Source organism: Impatiens glandulifera, chromosome 7, assembly GCF_907164915.1.
Source record: "Impatiens glandulifera chromosome 7, dImpGla2.1, whole genome shotgun sequence".
Lineage (NCBI taxonomy): Eukaryota > Viridiplantae > Streptophyta > Magnoliopsida > Ericales > Balsaminaceae > Impatiens > Impatiens glandulifera.
Window position 1 is genome coordinate 8,265,665 of NC_061868.1, and position 12,876 is coordinate 8,278,540.

The following is a 12,876-nucleotide window of genomic DNA, read 5'->3' on the forward strand; positions in this document are numbered from 1 at the left end:
CATTCAAAATAATATAAATGAGAGTCGTTTAAGTTCAAAAACAAAAACATTACAAAAATTAAAAGGAAAACATTTAGAAAAAAACACAACACAAAATAGTTCACTAATGATCAAACAAAAAGAACGAATTTTAACGAACACGAAGATTTTCAAGAAGATTAATGAGTTCTCAAATTGCTTCAACCAGTTTATCCAATAAAGTCTCCCCAATTGTCATAATAATAAAGTTATGAATTAATCGAATCGGTCGATAACAATCACTAAACGTTCTATGAATCTTTTCAAGCCAAATGGTCCACTAGAAGATAAACGAGATAAGAGCCCAACGATTCAGACCAACCGAGCTCACTGTCTCTATTCACACTTCCCAACAACTAATGATAAATTATGACATAACCCACTAAATATCAGCCATGTTCGATAATAAGCTCCAAATCGCAACCACTCCATCACAGTGTAAGAGAAAGTGAGGCACTGACTCCACCTCTTTATGAAACATTCTACAACGACTTGCCATAATACACAATTTTTTCATGCATCTATCATCTGTCAAAATCCCTCCATTCATGTCACTTCATCCAAAGAACGAAATCTTTGATGGGAATCTAGAGTCCCGCAATTTCTCCCATATGAGATCGTAAGGAGATTCTCCGCAATTAAATAGTAACAATGACTAACCTTAAAATTATCAATATCTTGCCAACGCAAAATATCACACAAAGAATGATTCATCTCTTTACTCCCACCAAGTTCAACACTCTATCATGTGAAGCCAACTCTTCAACATTTAGTTTCTCTTATAATTGATTTTCATTGCAAAATCAATAGAACTCGCATCAAACATATCATTGACTGTAACATCTCTACATATAACAATCGAGGAAAGTATCGGGTCCGATGATAAAAAAAACTTTTGACACTACACCATACGTCATCCCACAAACTAATCAAAGAACCATCGCTAATAAAAAAAATTACATAGTCCACGAAAAAACTTCCACATTATCGAGATGTCACTCAAAATACTGTATCCCACTGCCCGATTAATAGGTTTGGTGAACCAACCAGACCAATTATGTTTATGCTTACATTTGATCATAATAGCCCACAAAGATGTAGGCTATAAGAAATATCTGTTACACCATTTCAATAAAAGAGCTTTATTAAATTGAGTCAAATCTTGTATACCCAAGCCCCCTTGTTCATTCAATTTCTTCACTTTATCATAACTTACCAAATAACGGAAGAATGACTCAAAGGACCCACAAAGAAATTTACAAATAATTCTTTTCATTTTCACATCCATACTTTTATGTATAAGAAACAAATACATCATGTAAGTAGGCATAAATGTTAGAGCACTTTTGATTAGAACCAAACGCCCACCTTTTGAAATCATCTTGCTCTTCTAGATTGCTAATCTTCTTTGTATTTTGACGATGATCAAATCCCGAGATGCTCGAAAGTATCATCTTCCTATATTGGATACAGAATTTGAAAAAAATATCTCAGACTTACCAAAGTTTAGCCTGCAATGCAGAATAGGCTCCAAACAACTAGAGTCACGAAGATGTTTGAAATTTATATGAGTGACTTGAATCATGCATAAGCCAAAAGCAAATGACAAATGGAGACCTCCTCATCACACAATCCACTCTTTTATTGAGGTTAGCATACTCGGCGAAAGCCAATATTTTTGAAAAAGATTACGAATAAAAATGGAGAAAGAGGATCATGAAAGGATCAATCTATAAATGTATTATTTGAATTAACCCATTAATTATTGTTGTGCTTTATTTGAAACAATTTCAAGGATTTGAATCCAATCAATAAACATTTAATTTAATACATACTAATGTGAATCTGAATTAGATAAAAATTTCATATAACTTAAATTCACAAATTTTCCAACATAATTTATTAACTAAGACAAAGGTATTTATTAAATGATACATATACTATAAGAAAATGAAATACAACATTTATAAACAAAAGAAAGATCTCGTTTTTACCTTAAAAAAAGAAACAAATTAATTAAGAAGAAATTGAGAGACAAGAAATCATAATATTATTAAGAACGCTTGAGAATTACTACCATTATCACCATAACAGCCAACCCCATGAACGATGTACCAAGAGCTTTCTCCATCAAACTAAATTCACCATTTTGATTATCAACTTCACATCCTTTTCCATCCATTTGAATCCCAAATATATTGTTTAGATATACTGATAAATTATTCACCATCTTCTCAGCTTTAATTTTCATCTTCTTAGCGAATTCCTTCATCCGATCTTCTAGTTCTTCTAATTTCTTCTCAAGGAATGACGGATCATCGTCCTCAGGAAACTCAATGCACACCATTGATTCTTTAACCAAAGGGATTATCTCTGAACAAGATGAGGAAGAAGAAGAATCTGCAACAATCCAAACAATGAAACAAACATTCATTTTACAGTACATAGAGAAAGTAGAGATGATGATTCATTCATGTTTCTCACTGTTGATCTTTGTAAGAAGAAATTCTCTAAGCTCTGGATTATCCATTACAGCTAGCCAAACATTGGGGTCACATGCAATTGAAGCAACAACAGACTGGAAAGAATGAAAAAGATTCAGATCATTCAAATCTCGCAACGATTAATAAGAGTTATGAACGAGCAATTGATTAGTATCAGACCTGAGCAGCGGGGTTGTCACTGAGGATTTGAAATGCTTGAATAGCATTTCTTGGAACAGAGTTTCCTCTGATTTCAGTTTGCCCAATATTTTCGAGATCATAGATCATAGACACGCCAGATGATGATCCACTTAATGGAGGAGAATCCTTCTTCTGATCAGAGTCAGGTGAAGACAGATATACCCTGAAAGAAATTGAACATTGATGTTAATTATTAGATTTGCATCTGCCTATAATATCCTGATCAAGGAACCCTAATTTCAGAAAATGTGATAATCGGTCTTCATTTTCTCAACAACTTCAAGCAGATTTGAGGGAATATACATATACAGACAGATATACCCTGAAAGAAATTGAACATTAGATTTGCATCTGTCTATAATATCCTGATCAAGGAACCCTAATTTGAGAAAATGTGATAATCGGCCTTCGTTTTCTCAACAACTTCAAGAAGAATTGAGGGAATATACATATACAGACAGATATACCCTGAAAGAAATTAATCATTAGATTTGCATCTGTCTATAATATCCTGATCAAGGAACCCTAATTTCAGAAAATGTGATAATCGGCCTTCGTTTTCTCAACAACTTCAAGCAGAATTGAGGGAATATACATATACAGATAGATATACCCTGAAAGAAATTGAACATTAGATTTGCATCTATCTATAATATCCTGATCGAGAACCCTAATTTCAGAAAACATGATAATCGGTTTCTTTTTCTCAACAATTTCAAGCAGAAATTCGTAATGATTTGAGAGAATATATACATACTTCTCTAGGGCGTCCTTGAGATCAGATGTAGCATCTTTCGCCTCTTGCGGAGTCGGTGCACCACCAAAAACAACTCTAGGTAACGGTTCATCGGTACCTACGAATAACTCATCTTCTTCTTCGCCGCCGGCGAATTCCCAATCATCGAGCTCCCAGCATGGACGTTGCACCGCTGCTGTGTCAATCTTATCTTCTTGAGATGTTAGCAGTACGTTGTTCTTCACGTAATCATCAGACGAGGAGAGGTAAACCGACGTGGGCTTAGTAACTTTGCGAGCTGCGGAAAAGATTGGATGGTCACCGCGCAAAGCGCCGATACCGGAAAACTTGGAAGCGGCTCTCATAACTCCTCCGCCTCCCATTGTTGGTGAAAAATGAAGTCTGGAGTGGTTCGATCGCGTAATGGGTAACAACCGTTATAATAATGGATAGAAGAAGAGAGAGAGAGAGAATGAAGCAGGATCAATTATAGAGAGAGAATAACGGAGAGAGATTGTATTATGAGGTGATTACAGAACAGAGGAAGAGAAACTTCCTGAATGAATGGGAGGTTTCTGGTTTTACCTGAAATGGAGAAGAAGATGAAGAAGAAGATCATATCATATATTATTCCTTAACTTGGAAGTATTCATTATTTAATCAATTAAACAAGGACGAAATTTCTATATTTATTATATTCAAAATATCAATTATTTATAATTAGTTTAATTATGAAGCTCTCAATATCTTCTCTATTATCTTACCTAATTTTTTTTCTAACTTCCATTATGCTATTGTATTTGAAATAGAAAGTTTGATTTAAGTTTGAACAAAATTAAAATAAAATTATTTGATTTGAAATTTATTTATTATTATTTTTTTTAATTATTCAAAAGTGTCAATCCAGTTCGTACAAAGGCAAATACCTCGTTATTGCATAAGGTCAAGCTACGTTTCCAATTCCAATTAAATGCATGATAGAAGGAATAAACAAAACAATATCGATGGTCCATCGTATTTGAGACATTGCGCCCCATCTAGGCGGGAGCTATCTTCAATTGAGAACCAAAAAAATTGACCTACTAGGCAACTCCAATTCAAATATAATATAATATAATATATATATATATATATATATATATATATATATATATATTTATTTAAAAAAATTGAGATTTTAGACATCTTTATTCAAATTTTACCATTTTAAACTTATTATTGTTAAAATTATAAAAAATGATATTTTATTTTAATTGTTTCAAACGTCGTAAACTTATTATTTAAATAACATATATAAATAAATAAAATATCTATCCCACTAATTTAATTATTAAATTTAAGCAGAATTGATGATTTTGTCAACTGAATTTTCGAGAATTGATAGTCAAAACTTTAAATTCGTTGAAATGCGGTAGTTAATTAATGACATGAATTTTTATTTATTTATTCATAAATATCACGTAAAAATAAGTTAACGGTAGTTTAAAATCGTTAAAACAAAATCTTGTTTGGTATAACTTTGACAATAAAAGCTCTAGATTATAAGGTTTTGACCATTCGAATATTAATAAATATAATAATATTTTTATATTTAAATTCAATAATTTGTAATAATGAATTTTTGTATAGACGCCAGAACTTAATGAAAAATTAATTAAATAACAAGAATCATGCTCATCTCGCACATGTATTAACATATAAAAGAGATTAATAATCTAGGTAAGCACTTTTGTTTTATAAATGAATATCTTTCTCATTTATTTTACTAAGAAAAGAGTTTTGCTGAGAAGATGAGAAATTAATTTTAACTAGTATGGATAAAATATTATTTATATATAAATAAATAGTTAAAAGAAGTATGTGGTAATAAAATTGTTGTATATAGTGTCTTTATTTTTTATAATTATAAATTAATATAATATATAATTAGACAAATATTATAAAAATAATTAAATTAGTTTAATAATTAAATAAAAAATATGTACTCATAAAAAAATCGTCTTAATTATTTTTTTGTAATAATAAATTATTAAAAACTATTTAACATTAATATATATATATATAAATAAATAATAAAAATAATTTTTGCAAGTATCTTAATTTTTTTATAATAATAAATAAGTCTAAAATACATTTCTCAATAAATTTGAAACTTAACATATTTAGTTAAATATATTTTTATTAATTTGTTTTACCGTTTTTATTTTAATTTTTAACAAATAATTTTTTATTTCAAACTTTTTAAATAATAATATATTAAAGATATATATATATATATTATTATTATTATTTTTAAATTTTTTATCAATTCTAAAATATTATTTTAAATATATAATATCTTATTTTGTATTTTTATAATAATTAATAAATCAAAAAGAATTTTTGATCACTTTAAAAATTTATCATATCTAGTTAAATAAAATATATGTTTTTAATTTTTTTTTTCTAATTTATATATATATTTTTTAAATATACATATATAAATTATATTTTATTTATATTTTGTATATATATAATTAATAATTTTAATACTAAAGAGAAAAAATGTATTATTAACCTCTCTCTATATGGATGATACATTATTATCTTTAACGATTCTCAATTCTTATCCTACTTAATTATTCAAGCATTCTTAAACATTCTATTACATCTTTCGGCATGATTTTAGGCCCTGAATCATTCTCCGTTGACGAATCCTTACGTTTTTTCACAAATGTTTGTTTTACTCAAGCTGACATTTCAAAATTCAATTACACTTTTTAGCATGAACTTAAGTTCATTAACCCATATATATCATCTAAATTATCTTTCAATGATACATTATTAACCCTAACCATTCTCAATTCCCACCATACTTAAACATTCGTCTATGTTTTTTGCTTTGGCTCACCCTCTATATATGGAAGAACTTTGCGGTCTTCAATGGTGCATTCTTAAACATTCGATTACACATTTCGGTATGATCTTAGGCCCTAAATCACCTTCCGTTGACGAACTATTAGGTTTTCTCACAAATGTTTGTTTTACTCAAGCTGCCATTCTTAACATTCGATTACACTTTTTGGCATGAACTTAAGCTCATTTACCCATATATATCATCTAAATTATCTTTCAATGATATGACATTATTAACCCTAAACATTCTCAATTCCCACCATAGTCATTTGTTTACTCTAGTTGACATTCCCAACATTCGATTACACCATATATGGACAAACCTTTAGGTTTCTCACAAATGTTTCCTTTACTTAACCCTTTGTAGACGAACTCTTAGAATTTTTCACCAATGTTTGCGTTACTCAAGCCGACATTCTCATTTCCATTTCATCTACCAATGCTCGCGCACCTAGATATAAAAATTATTTTTAGAGGGATTCAAACCCTTGTCTTAAGTATGAAATGTTAACACTTTAACCGCTAGACCACTTATGATTGTTGAAATTATTTTATAATTTTGTGTATATATATATATATTTTGTAAGTTATATTTTGAATAACTATATATATTATATAATTTTTTTTAGTGATTCAAAAAATATAATAAAAATAATTATATCACTTATCCTAATATTAAATAAAATTCTGTTAATAATGATATATATAACATTATATATAATAAAAATAATTAAATTTTTTATCATAATTTTATTTATTAAGTATAAGACAAATTGAATACATATTTTAAAATTATTGTAGTTTTTGTTGTTGTTGAATTTCTTTTTCTTTTTATCGTGAACATTCCCAACATTCGATTACACATTTTAGCATGATCTTAGGCCCTAAATCACCATACGTTGACGAACCCTTAGCTTTTCTCACCAATATTTTCTTTACTCAAGCCGACATTTCCAATATTCGATTACACTTTTCGGAATGAACTTAGGCTCTAAATCACCATCCGTGGATGATCCTTTAGGCTTTCTCACAAATATTTGTTTTACTCAACCCTATGTGGACGAACCCTAATGTCTTCTCACCAATATTTGCGCCACTCAAGCTGACATTCTCACTTTTGTTTCATTACCAATGTTCGCGCACTCACGTATAATAACTATTTTTAAAGAGATTCGAACCCTAGTCTTATTTATGAAATGTCAACATTTTAACCTCTAAACCACTTATGATTTTTGAAATAATTTTATAATTTTGTGTATATATATATTTTTGTAAGTTACATTTGAACAACTATATATATATTATATAATTTTTTATACGTGTAAAAAAATATAATAAAAAAATTTATATTTTTTATTCTAATATTAAATAAAAATAATAATGATATATATATAACATTTTTATTATATCTTAATTTTTCTTAATATATAATATAAATTTATTAGTAAAAATATTTATGTTTTATTTTTTTCTTACATATATATATTATTCTAATTAAAAATATTTATCCCCTAATTTATTTTTCAATATATAATAATTATATAAGGTTATATATTTATTTAATAATAATTATATTGTTATAATTGTTGCGCGTTTATCAAATTTTTATAAAATATAAAATATATAATTTATTAGCTTAGTTGATTAAAATGTTTTACTTGTTTTTTGTTATGTTATATTAGGTTGCAAGTTCGAAACATACATATATCATTTTTATTTTTATTTTTATTTTTAACTATATCTAGTTTATGGGAAAGTCAACTCACGATCCAATCCGATCTATGTATCCATTTACTCTCACATTGATAAACATAACTCTGGACCTGACAAACCAAACAAATTTAAATTAAGCATTATATATACATATATATTATATTGTTATAAATTTCATGTGTTTATCAAATTTTGTGTAAAATTTAAAATGTTATTATCTTAGTTGGTTAAATTTTTTTACATATTTTGTTAAGTTGTAAGTTCGAAATATACATATATCATTGTTAATTTAATTTTTAACCGTTTTAAGTTTATGGCGGTTCAACCCATGATCCGACTTAAGTATCAATTTACTCTCACATATATGACCAAATTAATCACAACTCTCAACCCGACAAACTAATCAAATTCAAATTAAGTATTATTATTATTATTATTATTATTATTATTATTATTATTATTATTATTATTATTATTATATATTCTCATCTAAGTCAAAACTGGAGAATTATGATTATTGAAGTTAGGCTAACCTTTCAAGATTTTGTTTTTTAAGAAAGACATCATATATTTTACATAAAAACTTTATGTTAATGAATTAATAATCTACTTAAACCTCACCAACTTAAAAATTCATTTTCAAATTTAAAATAGTAACTTTCATATTAAAACAATACTTCATCTTTTACCCCAAATTCATATTTAAACTTAAAAGAATATTTTCAAATATATTTTTTAAAAATTAACTTTTTAACATTTTAAATACTAAATATATATTTATGAACTTTTCAATAATACTTTTTTAATTAGTTATAAAAAAATATGATAAAATTAATTATAGATCAATAATTTATACACATTCAAAATATAAGTTAAACATCATTAAATTAAAACAAATATTATTACAAAAGTATTTTTACACATAATTTATTTTTATTTTTTATTTTTTATTATTTTTATTTATATTTTTTTTTTCAATGTTGTTCAAATTATAAATTTATGATAGGTATATAATATAAAAATACAAAATTAAACATATAAATAAATTATATAAAAAAACTAAATATATATCATTTTATCTGTCTTCAATTTTAAAATTGTGCATCTCACTATTTAATAATTTCTGTTTCTTTAATTTTAATTTTTAAATTTAATAATTTCACTTTTTTTTTTTTAATTTTTTATTATTATAAATATATGTTTTTTTAACTGATTGTACATGTGATATAAAGGCATTTAAATTATTTATTTCAATTATTTATTCTCTAATATTAATTGAAAATATATATGATTTTCAATAATAAAAATAACTCAAACTAAAATAAATAATATTTAATTATATTATATATATTTAATTAAAAACATTCCACCTCTTATGTAATTAATATCTAATTAAAAAGTATCAAATGAAAGATACTTATAAGAAAAAATAGCATCAAATGTTGTTTAAAAATGTATCATAATATATACTTTTACAAAATCAAATAAGGTAATATAATAGTCAAATTGTTCTTAATCATAACATTTAATACTCAAATCACCAACTACTAGTAGAGGATATAAACATGATGGTTGTGACAGTTGTTGAGAAAAAAACTCACAGGTTGTTGACAAGTGTGGAATCGTTTTGAAATTTATAACTAATTTGTGTTATATATGTGCAAAATTGTGAGTAATAATACTGTATACATAACAATTATAATGTAAAAGATCTATATATCTATCTCAAACATAATTAAAAATAAAATCATAAAAATAAATAAACATTGTAATATCTAACCAAACAAGCAATTAATTATAAGTTTATGATAAACAAATAATGCATCATAGCAAGGTAAGATCTATGAGGCTATGACTTAGTCTTTAAATTTCAAATTAAAAACATAACACTAACATTCATTCATAAGAAAACAAACATAACTCTTTCACTACTCATCGAAAACTCTGATTTTTTCCACAGAAACTTGAACAACAGAAGATGCCCTCGGTAAATCCAGCAGTGCTTGCAACGTGCGTCGCTGGTCCAACTCACGAAGACTCGGGGCTGATTCTCGAGTTCCACATTCATCTGGCAAATCATTGTATATGACTAGATTCTCCAACACTAGTGCATTTCGGAGTAGGAACTCTACTAGATGTATCTCCTGGTTTCGTCCCATGAACCCGTGTATTTGAAGAACCTTGAGGCTTCTTTGCAGACAAAGGATGTCTCGAGTCTGATTCTCAAGATAGTTATCCTCTTCGAAATGAAAAACTTCCGGTTCATATCCCTCAAACATCTCATGAACAATCATCAGCTGAATAATCATAGAAATTTCAGATTGTTAGAAGTTCTAGAGTCAAAACAGAAAAATTAAAAAGCCAATTCTGAATTCTGATAGGCGAATACCCAATCGATGTCTTTGGCTGTATCGATCTCCAACATCAATCTCTCAAGACAAGGACAACTTTGCAATAACAGGACTATTCCAGGTAGTTCTTGTTTCACATAACCGACAGTTAACCTTAAGTTTGTCAAATGAGTGAATGAACCGTGCAGTCGTTGACTTAATCCAAAATCTAACGTTGGAAGAACCTTTATCAACAAAAACAAGCAAAAATTAATAAACAAAATAATGATGGTTAGAGTAAAATATGAACTTATAAACTCACCTGAATGCACCAGCTACTTAAAGCTAGAGTCTTGCAACTTCTTAAATTTATCATAATCATAGCTAGGAAGTTTCCCTGTTCATTATCTGAAAACCCTTGATTGATGTCGATTGAGCAGTCTTCCAGATTGGTTGCATTTCTTATGGTTGAATTCATGAGATATCTTCCTATGATCACCAGGTTCATCAAATGTGGAACAGTTATGTCAATCGCAAACATTTGCCAATATTCTGTCATACAATTGAGCAAGATCAAATGCTTGATTTTGAGATCTTGTTTACAAACGAAAAATCTCTCGGTTACAGAGCATCTCTCCAAGTATAAATCTTCGAGGACTGGACATTTTGAAACAAATTGTCCAATAGAACGGTCTAGAATCTTCACATCTGTCAAATATAGAACTTTTAAGTTCATAAACGAGCCGAATCTAGATGCTTCAAGTTTACAGAAGTTCAAAATGAAACTTGTAAATTTGGGCTCAAAAGGGTGACGAGGAAGTTGAAAAGTCTGTGCTGTTCTTGTGTGCCTCACTGCCAATCCTTCTAGTTCATAGTACAAGATTGGAGTTGATGAGAAGTTCAACTCAAGCTTCTCTATGTCTCTTGTCATCAAAAAGTGAACCCAATTGTTAACATTTAAGGAATATCTTGTTCTAGGTTCATATTGAAGCGATAATCGTATAAAGGTTATGAGACAACCAGAGTGATATAATAAAATGCGGTTCACAAACTCTGCAAATCTTCGTTTGCCCTCATCAAGCCCATCACTTCTTGGTTGCTCTTCATGTAATACACCGCGAATTTGTCTTGTCATTTTTGAAACAATTTCATTCTCATCGAGAATAAAAGTTGGAGTTTCACATATAAGATATTGCCATTGTTTTGAAACCATGCCCAAAATTATCCAATACTCAAAAGGCAAAAATAAGAGTATGTGATGCATAACTTCCCTCGGCATGTGACTTATGTAGTCAACCCCTTCTCGTGCAGTTTGTTTTGATGTTTCTCCACTTTTGCAATCTTCATTGGTTGGTTGTTTGTTTCTCACCATCTTGAGAAAGTAGTGCTTCAACTAACTATAAAAATGGAAATTACAAGTATGAATTAGGTAATTAACTCATAAAAGGCTTATTTATAAACATTCTAAAAGATTGTTAAGACATCTCAAATAATTATTATCTAAAACATACTTGTAATGGAACATAATTGACAATAAAAATCATAGGATGACTAATCATGCAAATAACTAAGCTAAAAGAACACAATAATGATGAAGAAATCTTGGATCTAAAACCTTCACTATTATGTCCTTTTGAGTATTCTTTTATCAAGTTTTATCCTTTGCATGCTTGGAAGGGGAAAACGAAAAGTATTCAAGATTAGAAACAAAAGAAAGAAAGATTAGACTATCTATATACCTGTTTGAAAGATTGTATAGCCTATTCCTTCTAAATAGATTCACCACTAATGACTTTTACTAATTGGTTTTCTTTCAATCTATTTATATAAATATTTTTTCTATATGAATGGCGTCATTATATTATTTATGAGTTTGAATAGTGAATCTAATATAAGATTACATAAATCTTTTACACTCTCAACCAACACAAAAATGTCTTGGTCTTGTATTAAGATTACATAAATGTTTTATACTTTTGAGCCAACACAAAAATCTTTCAAGTAAATGTGCACTTGAATAATATTAATATTGGTGGTATATTGTATGCAGCCTAATCGTTCTTAATTAGTTATGAACTAATGATTTTTACTAATTAATCATTTTTAATCTATTTATATAAATATTTTTTTATGCATCATTTCAAAACAAAATATATCTTCTTTAATTCCACCTTATTTTATATAAATGGCGTCATATTATTTATGAGTTTGAATAGTGAATCAAATATAAGATTACAAATATTTTAACATTTGACGTTACATAAAAAAAATGACTTGGTCTTATAGCTACCGTCACACATGCCTATCTTACACGATTATAAAAAGATACATACACTTGCATAAATGTATGGTTATATTGTATGAAATGCTATTTCTTAATCGGTTATGAAAATAATTGTCCCACTAATTTATTTTTCATTAAATTTATTTATATAATATTTTATTGCATCATTTCAAATCAAAATTAATCTTCTTTAATTCGAACTTCTTATTTTCTACC

General features: G+C 27.7%; 2 protein-coding genes across 2 annotated transcripts; both read right to left on the reverse strand.

Moving 5' to 3' along the window:
* Nucleotides 1-1,895: 1,895 nt before the first annotated feature.
* Nucleotides 1,896-4,030, reverse strand: LOC124945621. The gene is made up of 4 exons (XM_047486084.1): nt 3,460-4,030; nt 2,682-2,865; nt 2,503-2,596; nt 1,896-2,418 (listed from the first exon to the last, which is right to left on the reverse strand). The coding sequence occupies exons 1-4, from the start codon at nt 3,819-3,821 to the stop codon at nt 2,072-2,074; spliced, it is 987 nt and encodes a 328-aa protein (XP_047342040.1). The 5' UTR covers nt 3,822-4,030; the 3' UTR covers nt 1,896-2,071.
* Nucleotides 4,031-9,941: 5,911 nt separating this feature from the next.
* Nucleotides 9,942-11,589, reverse strand: LOC124946269 (putative F-box/LRR-repeat protein At5g54820). The gene is made up of 3 exons (XM_047486834.1): nt 10,699-11,589; nt 10,436-10,621; nt 9,942-10,343 (listed from the first exon to the last, which is right to left on the reverse strand). The coding sequence occupies exons 1-3, from the start codon at nt 11,587-11,589 to the stop codon at nt 9,975-9,977; spliced, it is 1,446 nt and encodes a 481-aa protein (XP_047342790.1). The 3' UTR covers nt 9,942-9,974.
* Between the last annotated feature and the right edge of the window lie 1,287 nt (nt 11,590-12,876).

Excerpts from the sequence above, each read along its gene's own strand:
- LOC124945621 (XM_047486084.1), bottom strand. The coding sequence starts at position 3,821 with ATGGGAGGCGGAGGAGTTATGAGAGCCGCTTCCAAGTTTTCCGGTATC. Across the intron at positions 2,866-3,459 it reads CTCAAGGACGCCCTAGAGAA|GGTATATCTGTCTTCACCTG; the intron begins GTATGTATATAT and ends AATTTCTTTCAG. Across the intron at positions 2,419-2,502 it reads TCTTCTTACAAAGATCAACA|ATTCTTCTTCTTCCTCATCT; the intron begins GTGAGAAACATG and ends GGATTGTTGCAG.
- LOC124946269 (XM_047486834.1), bottom strand. The coding sequence starts at position 11,589 with ATGGTTTCAAAACAATGGCAATATCTTATATGTGAAACTCCAACTTTT. Across the intron at positions 10,622-10,698 it reads TAAGTAGCTGGTGCATTCAG|GTTCTTCCAACGTTAGATTT; the intron begins GTGAGTTTATAA and ends TTGTTGATAAAG. Across the intron at positions 10,344-10,435 it reads CAGCCAAAGACATCGATTGG|CTGATGATTGTTCATGAGAT; the intron begins GTATTCGCCTAT and ends ATGATTATTCAG.